This window comes from Prionailurus bengalensis, chromosome B3 (assembly GCF_016509475.1).
Source record: "Prionailurus bengalensis isolate Pbe53 chromosome B3, Fcat_Pben_1.1_paternal_pri, whole genome shotgun sequence".
NCBI classification, from domain to species: Eukaryota; Metazoa; Chordata; class Mammalia; order Carnivora; family Felidae; genus Prionailurus; species Prionailurus bengalensis.
The window spans coordinates 18,318,374-18,332,134 of NC_057355.1; the positions used below are offsets into that span (position 1 = coordinate 18,318,374).

The window sequence follows — 13,761 nt, forward strand, 5'->3', positions numbered from 1 at the left end:
GGTATTAATTTTAGGAAAAAGAAAAACTAGAATAAATTACTGAAAGTAGAATGCATTTTTCAAGAAAAGCTGAAAGTCAGATTTCTTCTTGACAAAAATTTAAAAACATTTTTTTAATGTTGGCCAAATTGTTTAAAAACCTTCTGTCTAGAGGATAGTTTGGGCTGTTCATTTGCAACAATAATAAATATCTTATTCCTTGGGACTTTGGTGCTGTTTTCATTTTCTGTTTTGTCCCTAGGTGAGCACATTTTTTCCCACAACATTAATAATGTCTAAATTCTCAGAATTCCCAAAGGCATATTTTTAGCTCTAATGTCTAAATCTTATATCTAACTTCCTGTTTGACATTTTCATTTGTAGGATCCATGACCATGTCAAGTTTAATATGTCCAAAAGGGAATTCTTAAATTTCCTTCTTTTAAAGCAGTAACGAATCATTAAAGATTTTCTCTTGTTAAATACTTGTTTGTTTAAAAAAATTCAGTTGTTGATTGTGTACAGCTGTGTAACTGTGTACAGTTACTTTCATTACGAAAGGTTTTTTTAGTAGTTTTTGAAAAAAAATAATTGATTTACCAGAATCATCAAAATGAGATGTTATGATGAAGTCAAAGATTGGTGTTTATTTAATAAGAACAAACCTTAAAAAGTAAAGTTTACCTTCTGTTTAAAGTCCATGCTCTGAAAATATTTAGTTACTTAAGCAACAAGGTTCTTTAAAACAGTAAACAAAGTTGATTTGAAAAGACTGAACATCTTTGATCAGTATTAGTATGAATTGTTCTGAATTTGCTAGATTCTATAATCTGTCCTTCCTTTCCATTCCTTTTTCCTTTTTCCTTTTTCCTTTCCTTTCTCCCTCCCCTTCCCTCCCCTCCCCTCCCCTTCCCTCCCTTTCCCTTCCCTCCCCTCTAAACTCTACCCTCAACATGGGGCTCGTGGGGCTCGAATTCATGATGCAGATATCAAGAGTCACATGCTCTACTGACTGAACCAGCCAGGTGCCCCTGATATTTCTTAAATTAAGGCAGCAGAATCCATATTGGGACTCCTTTTTTAAATCTAGTTTCTGATTTTATAAAATGACCTGCTAAAAAGAATTTCAGTTAACTGAAAGTTCCGTTTAAACTAATTTTTTACTTCAGTGTTGCCTGAATACAGGTATAGGCCTTGGGATTTAATTAGTGATTACTTCCCCTGCCCCCAAGGATAACTATATTACTTTGTGGGAAAAATGCTCATCCGTGTTTGCTAAAGATAAGTTTTAGTTCCAAAGGTATGTGTTATATGTTTTCATTTCTACTAAAACTCCTTTAGCTTTATCACATAGAAAAATTAGTGCTCAGTTGACCTAATGTAGTTGGCTTCAATTAATAAAATCATAATCCTGGAGTTGTTTTAAATGTATGTACATTTTTTTTTTTAGTGTTTGTTGAAATTGAGGCAAAATGTATATAACATAGTATCATTTCAGCTATTTTTAAATGTGCAGTACAGTGGGAAGAGGGGGTGGGTGTGTGTGGGGAAGGTAGGGGTCCCTGGGTGGCTCAGTTGTTGAGTGTTTAACTCTTGATTTTGGCTCAGGTCATGACTCCAGGGTAATGGGATTGAGCCCTGCTTTGGGCTCTGTACTGAGTGTGGAGCCTGCTTAAGGGTTCTCTCTCTCCTTCTGCCTCTGCCCCTCCCCCCCTGTTCATGCTCTCTCTCTCAAATAAAAAATTAAAAAGAAAAATAAGTGTATAGTACAGTGGTATTAAGTATGCTCACATTGCGGTGCAGTGATCACCACATCTGTCTTCAGAACTTTTTAATCATTCCATATTGAAACTCTATACCCATTAAGCATAATTCTCCATTTGTCCCTCCCTTTCATCCCTGGTAACTACCATTTCTCTTTCTCTGAATTTTGAGTACTTGGTGTACCTCATAAATGGAATTATCTTGTATTTGTCTTTTGTGGCCAGCATATTTCTCTTACCATAATATTTTCAAAGTTTATTCATGTAGCAAGTGATAGGATTTCCTTTTTTAAAGCTGAAAAATACTCCATTGTATGTAGACATCACATTTGTTTCTCTGTTCATCTGCAATGATATTGGAGTTGTTTCTACCTTTTAAGTGAGAGTAGTGCTTCTAGGAACATAGATGTACAAATGTTTTGTTCAAGTTCCTGCTTGCAATTCTTTTGTGTGTAGACTTAAAAGTGGAATTGTTGAGTCAAATGATGATTTCTCTATTTAATTTTTTGAGTAACCACCATAGTTTTCCACAGCAGTTGTACCATTTTACATTGTCAGAAACAGTGCACAAAGTTTATCCACATTCATATTGGTTTTTGTTTTGATAATAGTTATACAAATAGGGTGAAGTGCTATGCCATTGTGGTTTTGATTTGCATTTGCCTAATGATTAATGATGGAGGTCATTTCATGTGCTTATTAGGTATTTGTGTATCTTCTTTGGAGAGATGTCTGTTTAAGTCCTTTGCCTGTTTTTGTTGTTGAGTTTTAGCAGTTCTTTATATATTCTGGATATTAATCTCAGATAATGTGATATATAATTTTTTCCTTCCATTTTGTGGGTTGCTGTTTTACTCTGTTGTGACCTTTGACACTTTTTGACATTTGATCATGTATTCATGGATTTGTCTGGGCTCTTTATTCTGTTCTGTTGATCTATATGTCTTTATGCCAGTGCCATACTGTATTGATTACTTTAGTTTTACAGAAAATTTTGACATTAGAGAGTGTGAGTCCTCCAACTTGTTCTTCTTTTTCAAGATTAGGAGACCCTTGAAATTCCATATGAATTTTAGGGTGCCTTTTCATACTTTTGTAAAAAACATCATTGGGGTTTTGCATTGAATTTGTAGCTTACTTTGGGTAATGTTGATATGTTAACAACATTAAGTCGTCCAATCTATGAACATAGGGTGTCTTTTTTATTTATTTCTGTAATTTCTTTTATCAGTGTTTTTTCATTTTGAGTATACAAGTCTTTCATGTTGACTAAGTTAATACCTGAGTTAAAAAAAAATTTTGTTGCCATTATATATGGAATTATTTTCTTTTTTCAGACTGTTCATTGTTAATATAGAAATGCAACTTATTTTTCTGTGTTTATTTGTATCCTTTGATGGATTTGTATATTAGTTCAACAGTGTTGTGGAATTTTAAGGGGATTCTACATATAAGATCCTATCATTTGCAAACAAAGATACTTATTTCTTTTTCTTGTTTAATTGCTTTGGCTAAAACTTCCATTACATTGTTGAATCTGAGTTGTGAAATCAGTCATCCTTCTCATTCTTGATCTTGGAGGAAAAGCTTTCAATCTTTCACCATTTGAACATTCTGTAAGCTGTGGTATTTTCGTATATGATTTTTATTATGTTGAGATAGTTTCCTTCAATTCCTAGTTGATTGTTTTTATCACAGAGGAGTAATGTATTTTGGCAAATGCTTCTTTTATATCAATTTAGATGGTCATGTGGGTTTTTCTTCATTTTCTTAATGTGGTTTATCACATTGATTTTAGTATGTTGAATCATCCTTGCATTCCAGGAATAAATCCCACTTTGTCATGGTGTATAATCCTTTTAACATGCTACTGAGTTTGGTTTGCTAGTATTTTCTTCAGTATTTTTGCATCAGTGTTCAAAAGGACTATTAATCTATTGTTTTCTTTTAGTGTCATTGTGTGGCTTTTTTTTTTTTTTAATTTTTTTTCAACGTTTTTATTTATTTTTGGGACAGAGAGAGACAGAGCATGAACGGGGGAGGGGCAGAGAGAGAGGGAGACACAGAATCGGAAACAGGCTCCAGGCTCTGAGCCATCAGCCCAGAGCCCGACGCGGGGCTCGAACTCACAGACCGCGAGATCGTGACCTGGCTGAAGTCAGACGCTTAACCGACTGCGCCACCCAGGCGCCCCCATTGTGTGGCTTTGATACAGGGCAATGCTTACCTCAGAATAAGTTAGGATGTGTTCTGTTCCCTTCAGTTTTGGGGAAGTGTTTGAGAAAGGTTGGTGGTAGTTCTTTAAAATGTTTGGTAGAACTCCCAGTGAAACCGTTAAGTTGAGTACTTTTCTTTGGCAAGAGTTTTGTTTTGTTTTGTTTTGTTTTGTTTTGTTTTGTTTTTAATACTAATTCAATCTCCTTACCAGTTACAGATGACTATTCGCCTTTCTGTTGGTTTTTTTTTTAATGTTTGTTTATTTTGAGAGAGAGTGGAAGAGCGAGAATCCCAAGTAGGCTCTTTGCTGTTAGCTCAGAGCCTGATGTGTGGGGCTTGATCTCATGAACTGTGAGATCATGACCTGAACCTAAATCAAGAGTCGGACGCTTAACCAGTTGAGCCACCTAGGTGCCCCTGTGTAAGTCTTTTAGCTTTATTCTTCAAGGTAGTTTTGACTATTCTTTGTACTTTTGTATTTGCAAGTGAATTTTAGAATAATCATGTTATTTTCTGCATATAATAAAAGAAAACCTGCTGGCATTTTGAGTAGGATTACATTGAATCTCTAGATTAATTTGGGGAGAATTGACATCTTTATGAAATCGAACCTTCTCAGAATCTGCAAAGATGAATTTGTCTGTTAGTGTATTTTAAATTTCAGGAATCAAGACACTTTTTGTTTTCTTTGTTTTGTTTTAGGTAACTGAAGTAATAGCATCTTTTGTTTCACTTAATTTTTTTTGCCAGTGAGAGTGCTTCAGTATAGATGAGAATTTTAACTTTGAAGGAAAGAAAAGAGGAATTGCTGCAGCCATGACCTAAATAGGAAGGAAGGCAATGTATAATGGGATAGATGCCGATAGGTTGATAGTTATGATGGCAGGAATTTGAGGAGCTTCTCTTCTGGTTACTATTTTTTCCATCAGTAGAATAGGTAGCAAAGTCATCAGCTGAAAGTGAGGATGGGTGATGAGTGTTGGAGTTGTGAGGAGAGAGAATATGGCATAAAATAACCAGAAAATTGGGAAATGGAAAATTGCTAAACTTAAAGTCAGATTAATTATCCTGGTTAGCATGGTGGTTTATTCTCAGCCATATTCAGCTTACATGGGAGCATGTAGTCAAGAGTGAGTTTTTCCAGGAAATGAGTGGAGGGAGGAGGGAGAGCAGGAGCCAAGGGAGTGGGAATAAGGGTATATGAAAATTTAACTGGATAAGGAGGGACATAAACTGGGCGAGGGACACTGAAAAGGTGGGAGGCGTAATAAATTGTAGGACCTAATGGGATCAAAAGATTGTTGTAATTAGGTTATTAGGAGTGTTTGAGCTGGGAGTATGAGAGGTAGTAGTTACAGAGTTGTATATGCCGGTTTAGTTTGGCATAATTTACTCTCAGATTTTGTTGGTTATTTGCATTAATCTTCATGTGATAAGTATAGGACATGTTAGGAAAAACAAGTTCGTATTTTTTAATCTAAGGCTTTTGGGCCCAGATATGTATTCAGTTTCTTTTTTTTCCCTTTATTACTTTTTCCAGGGACTTACCAGTTTTATTGATCCCTCCAAAGAACTAACTTTTGGTTTTGTTGATCTCTGTTGTATGTTTTCTGTTTCATTACTCTATGCTCTTTTATTTCTTCATTTGTACTGTTTTGGAGTTTAATTTGTTCTTTTCGTAACTCTTTTGGATGGTTGATTAAAACACTGGTTTTTGGCTTTTCCTCCATATATGTATTCTAAAGCTACAAATTTCCCTCTTATGTATGGTTGTAGCTGCATCCCCTAAATTTTGATATGATGTCATTTTTTTAAGAGAATAGTTTTTTGTTTTTAATGTTTATTTATTTTTGAGGGAAAGACAGCATGAATGGGAGAGAGGCAGAGAGAGAGGGAGACCAAGAATCCAAAGCAGGCTCCAGGCTCTGAGCTGTCAGCACAGAGCCTGATGCGGGGCTCAAACCCACAAGATCCGTGAGATCATGACCTGAGCTGAAGTTGGACGCTTAACTGACTGAGTCACCTAGGCGCCCCTGGTACATTTTTCATAACTCTTTTGGATTGTTGATTAAAACACTGGTTTTTGGCTTTTCTTCCATATATGTATTCTAAAGGTACCAATTTCCCTCTTATGCATGGTTGTAGATGCATCCCCTAAATTTTGATATGATGTAATTTTTTTAAGAGAATAATTTTTTGTTTTTAATGTTTATTTATTTTTGAGAGAAAGAGCATGAGTGGGAGAGGCGCAGAGTGAGAGAAGACACAGAATCCGAAGTAGGCTCCTGGCTCTGAGCTGTCAGCACAGAGCCCGGAGCAGGGCTCAAACCCATGAACTTCGAGATCATGACTTGAGCCAAGGTCGGCTGCTTAACAAACTGAGCCACCCAGGTGCCCCTGATAAGATGTAATTTTAATAGCATTCCATTCAAAGTATTTTCTAATTTTGACTCATTTCTTCTTTGACCCATGGGGTTATTTGGAAGTTCACTGCTTCATTTCACAATATAAGTGTTTTCAAATTACATTTTTATCAATTCATAGCTTAGTTCATTGGAGGTCAAAAAAACATGTCTGTCCTTTGAAACTTGTTAACAGTGTATGATCCAGATTTGGTTCACTTTTGGTAAATCTGTTTAGCTCTTAAAAGGAATATATTTCCTGCTCTTTTTAGGGATAGTGTTCTATATGTCAGGTCGTTAATTGTAAAGTTCAAGTATTTTTCTGTTTCTATTTCATCTGGTCTGTTCCTTGTTTTGGTGTGCTTGTTCCATCAGTTACTGAGAAAGCTGTGTTAAAATCAACTTGCTAGAATTGTGGACTTCACTTAGTTTCCTTGATATTGGCTGAAGTTTATTTAGAAAAAGTATGTTTTCACAGCTGCATAATTCAGTGTTTTAACAAACTTACATATGGGAAAAGTCAAAAATGAAATTTCAAATGCAGTTTGTAGAACATTAGAATCATATGTAGCCATTTTGAAGCATGTGCTGTCAACAGAGGGAATGTGCATCTCTGTTGCTGCTGGCAGTAAGAAAGAGGTTACAATATTAGAAGCCTTTGAACTGTTATCTGCCATATGTGTTTGTCTTTAATAAGTTTCTAATTGCTATTCATATTTGGCCTTTAATTTTGCTTAAATCTGTAGAAAGCGCAAAAATGTTGAGACAGTGTTAAATTGTGGCAAAGGAAACGAAGCCAGTGAGAAAGCTATCTATCGCATATGAAGTCATGTATTTTACACCCTAACTATGATAATTACTGTAGTAAATGGACATTTTCTCTATTTCAGTAAGTTTTAAAAGAGAAATGCTTGGGGATTATGAATTTATATGTAACATAATTTTTCCTATTTAAGGTATTGGAAAATAAGCTCCTGGTTAGGGTTTTGTGTAGAATATCTGATTTTCAGGAACAGATTCCTGACTTTAAGTGTTATTAGGTACATTCAAGTTTAAAATTGCTTTCTGGTGAATTGAACGTTTATTGTAATGAAGTCCTACTGTATCTCTAGCCATGTATTTATTTTATGCATTAAAATCTACTGTGATAAAGTATAGCCACAAAACTTTGTTTTGATTTGTGTTCTACACAGTATATTGTTCTCCATGCTTTGACTTTCAGTCTTTCTATATCCTCATTTATTTAAGAGGTAATCATCTATAATCATCATATAATTGGGTTTTGTTTTTTTACATACAATTTGGATTATTAACTCATTTCCCCCCTCTATTAGCTTGTTAGCTTGAGTGAACTTTTACTATTCTTGCAGTGGTTACCCCAGAGATTACCACATGCATCTTTGATTTATTGAAGTCTGAAAAGTAAATAAGTATGTTTTCTGTTTCCCAGTAAATGAAAGGATTCTGGAACACTTTTAACTTTGCTTACTGTCCTTCCCAATTATGTGCTATTGTTCTTGTGTATTGTAATATTTAAAATTCTACAAAGTATTATTTTATTTAGTTATTATTCATTTAGAGTTACATATTCACCCTGTTCATTGTATGTATGTATGTATGTATGTATGTATGTATGTATGTATTTACTTAATTTTTGGTGCAATATCCAAGCTGTATCTGCGATCTGTTTTTCCTTGTACTTGAAGAAGTCCCTTCAGTGTTTTCTGATGTTAAATTTGTTGTTTCTGTTTGACTGATAATGTCTGTATTTTGCCTTTTTTTTTTTTTTTTTTCCCCTGAAGAGTATTTTTTGCCAGATCTAGAATTCTACTTTGGGATTTCTCCCATTCCTGGCACTTTGAGAATATCATTCCACTGTATTTGGCTTCCATTACTTACATGAAAAAGTCAACTGTAAATCTTACTGTTGCTTTTAAAGTTAATCTTTATTTTATTTATTTATTTTTTTGGCTACTTTTAAGGTCTCTCTGTGGCTGATCTTTCTTTGTGTGTGTCTCTCTTTCCCTCCACCCACGTTTTTTTCTCTGATATGCCTCAGTTGTGGTTTTCTTTGTATTTGTTTCGCTTGAGTGTTTGTAGATCTTGGATGTCATTGGTAAGTTTTTAACTGTATGTCTTTAAATATTTCTTCCCCTTCTGGGACACTAATTACATGTATTTTGGATCCATGTTTTACTGTTTTTTCACACTTCTGTATTTCCCATTTTCTTGCCCTTTTGGGCTTCAGTGTAGGTGTTTTCTTCTTTCCTATCTTCTGGATTATTGATTCTTTCTTCAGCTGTATTCTACCTATTGTTAAACTCATCAATTTTTTTATTTTTTGTCTTCAGTATTGTGCTTTTCAGTTCTATGTTTTTTATGCTTTTAGCATTGTATGGTAATATTCTTTTTTTTTAATTCTTTGAACACATTTACTTATTTTAAAGTTCTTTTCTCATAACACCATTATCTGGATCTACGGTGGGTCTAATTGTATTGCCATTTTAAAATCTTAGTTTTCAGTCAGGTCTTAACTGGTTATTTTTTTACTTTTAGACATATAGAAATCATAAAATCATTTGAATTTCTAGATGATACTATCTTTTTTCCTGGTAAGATTTACTTTTGCTAACATCTTTTCAGAAGATTTAACTGGCATGAGGCTAAGCTAATCACACTACATAGCCCAGATCACCTTAATCTAATCAGTGAATGAGATGATCTGAAGCTATACTGCCCTTGTATGGCCTGGTCTATTTCTAGTTTACCTTTATACTGAGGGCATAGTCCTTTGGATCCCTCCAGAATCCTGGTGTGTTTACTGGGGCTATTCCTTGGTAGGCCCTAAATCGGTTTTTGTATCCCACCCATAGATCTCTTGAAACCTCTGTTTAGCTTCTCAGCCTCTCAGTCAATGTTCTAAGAATCTGCAAATGACTAGAGGGATATATAGTCTGAAGTCTGGTCTTAACCTATTTCTTCCAGATCTCAACCCTTCAATTCTGCCTTAAAAGTTCTCCAGTGATTTTAAACAGATTAATTTTCTTCTTTTTTTCTCATTCTTAGAGTAAGTTGGTTTGAAGTAACCTACTCAACCATTGTCAAAAGCTAAATGCTCAGATAATGCAGTGCTGCATATACCTTATAGGCATTAGTGTTGAAATGTAGGAGTATTTATGTTGCCTACTACACTGCAAGTTTTTGTAACGGTAATTGGATGCAGCTTGATCTGTTAGGGAACATGATTTGAATAAGCTGACTTTTATTGGTTTATATTACGGTCTCCTGAGAAAACAAAAACATTCTACAGCACAGCTGCTTGTTTGATTGGTTCCCACCAGTGACTTGCCATCCTTCAGTTTCTCTGTTTTCTGCTTCTTCTTGTCACGGGGCTTTTGCACATGCTATTCTCTCTGACTAGTGTGTACACTCTCATACTCAGGTTTGGGTATGAGGCACATTCTCAAGGAAGCCTTCCCTAACTTGTGAATTTAGGTCAGATAAATGAACTTCCTCATTTTGATTTGTACAGATTCATTTATATATAGTTTGGTTAATGTCTGTTTTCCCCTACTAAACTGTGAAATCTGTGAGATCAGAAATCATGCCCCCCCCCCCACCTTTTTGGACCATTTTACCCTATGTGCCTAGTACAGTGTCAGGAAGTACATTTTTCTGCAAGTACATGATCAATTAATAGGTTATCACTTGTTAATAGATGTTCAATCAATGTTTACATGAATGGAGAAATGAGTATGAGGGAAGATATGTAAGAAATGCCATGCTTGTGGTAATAATGGTACTGATAAGAATTGAAAAACTCATGCTTTTGAGCAAAAGCCAGGTTTAATCAAACATGGATTTGCTGGGCAGTACTATTGAAGTTTTATGGGTATACATGCACAGTATTAAAAATACTTTAATAGAATTCCACTGAGCATTTATTATTGTGAATGTTTTAGCATTTATCTTCCATGCCCTTGTAAATATTTTATTATGTAAGTTTTGGAAACATTAGGTTTTTGACAAAACTATTATTCAGAACATGACAGATTATATCATTGCCAGTCGTTCAATTACAGAGATAAATGGAATAAAAAAATCCTGCTCTTGAAGGATTCATAGTCTCAGAGGAAAATGGACTTGGAATTTGTCATACACATACCCACAAAGTAAGGTGCTATCGTTTACTCTATCAGGGGGAAATGAATCTTGACTGATTAGGAGGATTTTATTAAATGGCTAAAGGAACAGTATTTCATTTAAGTGGATATTATTATGAAATCGTATAGTGACTTTGTGGGTTGACAGATAGTAATTTTGGTGGTGGCTAGGACAGTTTGCAAGAATAGTGTGTCAAGGTAGATTGGGGCTACCCAGATCATCCTTTGACATGGAGGCCATCAGAAACTTTCAGGGATTTTCTATAATGTTAAAGAGAAGTTTTGGAGCCAGAGTCCCTGAGTTCATATTCCAAGCTCTTCCCTTTACTGTGTGTGACTTTAGAAACATTACTGAGCATCTCTGTGCCTCAATATCCTTATTTATACAATGGAGATGGTAATTGTAACTAAGAATATTTCAGTTTGGATTGAATGAGTTAAGACATGGCAGGTACTTAGAAAAGTGCCTGGCACATAGAAAAATCCCAGTAAGCATTGGCTCTTGTTGTTGCTATTATTATATGCATTGAGAAAAACTCGAAGGTTATAATTGTACTCTTTTCAGCCAGAGCTAGAGGCACTAAAAGATTCAAGAGATATTTTAGGGGTAAAGTTAACAAAGCTTCAACTTAATTACCAATTTTATATAACCAGGAATTTCAACTAATAATGCTGCCCATGTGCAGCATAGAAGCAGGTTTGAAATTTGTATAACATTTTCATGATTTGCAAACTTATAGAACTTAAATTTTCTAATTTGTGTTTTCTTTTAGATCTTATAGAAAATTTCAGCTGTAGCCCTTGGACTAGAAGCTGAAATAATAGAAGCTGTGTACGATGCATTAGGGTATTGAAGAAAATTAATTTTGAATTAAATATTTGGAATATAAGGAAGGAAAGGTGACTGAAAATGGGGCGGAAGAAAATACAAATCACACGCATAATGGATGAAAGGAACCGACAGGTAAATGAAAATTTCAACTTATTTATTTAATTGATGTGAATATTTTTTAAAAAGGATCATAGGGTAGATTGGTTTGAATTTTTCTTAAACTTAATTTCAAGTCTAAATATTTTTATTTCCAAACTAAATAAAAAATTTTAATAAACATTTTCGCTTGTCATGTGTCTTAAACTTTTTTTCCTTATTGTAGAAATCATAGATGTTAATTATAGAAAACAGGGGAAAAAGAAGAAAAGCAAGATCACTGTAGTCCCACTGTTACTGTCAATTATGTAGATTTATCATAATATATTTGTTTATGTATTGGTCATTATTATAAATGATCACCTCTATTTTCATAATTAGGTAATACCTAAGTTAACTGTAGTTATCAGTGCATGTGTTTTGGTCAGTTAAATTTTCTGGTTAACCAAGAAATAAAATTCTTTTTCTAACTCATCACAAACATTTCTAAAGCTTTTATGTATTTATCTCCGTTTTAATTGATAAAACATACCAAACCTAATTTTCAGCACCAATGTCAATAAACTCTTACAAGTATTCAGGATAATTATAATAATACTGATATATGAAGTGAAGACCAGAAGTTGTAAGAGTTTAGAGCAGGGATTTGCAAACTATGGACCATGGTCTGGTTGGCTGTTTTGATAAATAAATCATTAGAACACTGCCATGTGCATTTGTTTACCTATTGTCTATGGCTGCTTTCACATTACAACAACATTAATTGAGTAGGGGCCCTGGAGACTGCATGGCCCATAGGCCTACAATCTTGAGTCTCTGGCCTTTAAGAAAAAGTTGCCAAGCCCTTGGTTTAGAAAAAAGAAGGAAAATGGTTTCATAGAATATTGTAAGTGAACTAGTATTCAGAGCATATGCAGGAGGGAGAGATGCTGTCTCTGGAAAGGTTGCCTTTCCGGGGAAATGTCTAGAAAAGCTGGTTTCTGGAAGCTTACCAAGAACAGAACAGTATTAAAGACATGTTCTGCAAAGTCTGAGTAGTAATTCACTTGGTAATACAGTTATAATTGTAGACAAAACTCAGCTGAGCTGCTAGTAGAGAAGTTAGTGGAAGTGATTAGAGTTGCCTATAGACCAAATTAAAGAGAACTGTTGTTTCATCTAATGAAGATTCTTTAGCTAAAGGGTAAGGCTCACGCAGTATGATTCTTTATGAAGGTTGATAAAATAGGGAAGACTGATAAAATAACCATTCCATCATTCCAAAGGGATGGTTCTAAGCAAGGTTGTAAGTAAATGTCCCTTCATAAACTTGAAGATTGTGACCTGTAGATGAGGCACATCTCTACACCTTATATTGTGTGTGAAACACACACAATATAAATGTAAAATATGTTTATTAGGGAATAACATAAAAGCAGAAACTGGCAAAGCACATAACATTCCTTAGACTCTCTTTATCCCTTAGAGAGTTGTGCTTAAATTCAGCATAGGTACACTGGATCTACCAGTGGAAAAGGCCCCGCATGTTTAGAGGAATATGACGAATAGGAAAAGGGGAGCTAGGATTATGTAAGTAACAGTGTAAAGAATTTGTTAATTAAGGAAATGATCTTGTTTAAAAGATGGAGGCTGCCACTATAACTCAGCAACTACAGTTAGCCTATTAATATGTTGAATTTACCTGCTAGGTCATCTTCTTGCCAAGCTGCCAAATGGGGCAAGGGTGTCTGAATGTTTTCTTAGATGATTTTGGCCAAGAATGCAGAAAAGAAACAGAATAGGTAGTTGGGCAATTGATTTTTCAGATTTGATTAGGCATAGACATAATTTATCATTTTGAATTTGTGGATTCTGAGTTAAAAGTTCCATTATTCTTGCATTAAAATGGGAAAAACGTTTCTGTGCAGAAGAGAATTTATGTCATTTATTCATCCACATTTGAATACCTACGGATTCTGGGAGAGACTGTGTTAAGCACTGGGAACTCATTAAAAATATATAGGCAACACAGAAGATTTAACTATATGGCAAACAGAAGGTAAGCTTAGGTGATGGGAGAGTTTATGGAAGGAAGCACCAGCCTCTGGTTGGGGTAGTTCAGGGAGCAGTACAGAAGGAGGTACAGCATATACAGGTTTTAATGATTGGATTTTTTGAGCTAGTAAGATAAAATCACACTTCAAGTCTTTAGAACAGTGAATGAAAAATCTCGGTGGTGACACTATCATGCACTTAAAGAGCTGCTTCACTTCACTTCCACTTGGAAGCTTTCATTCACTTCACTTCCATTTGGGAGTTTCTGGTGAAAC

At 34.8% G+C, this 13,761-nt stretch overlaps 1 protein-coding gene across 1 annotated transcript in view; it reads left to right on the forward strand.

Moving 5' to 3' along the window:
- Positions 1-13,761, forward strand: part of MEF2A (myocyte enhancer factor 2A) — a 165,434-nt gene that overhangs the window by 61,472 nt on the left and 90,201 nt on the right. The window contains 1 exon segment of the mRNA XM_043554788.1: positions 11,298-11,488. Coding sequence (XP_043410723.1) covers positions 11,435-11,488 — 54 coding nt within the window. The 5' untranslated portion in view covers positions 11,298-11,434.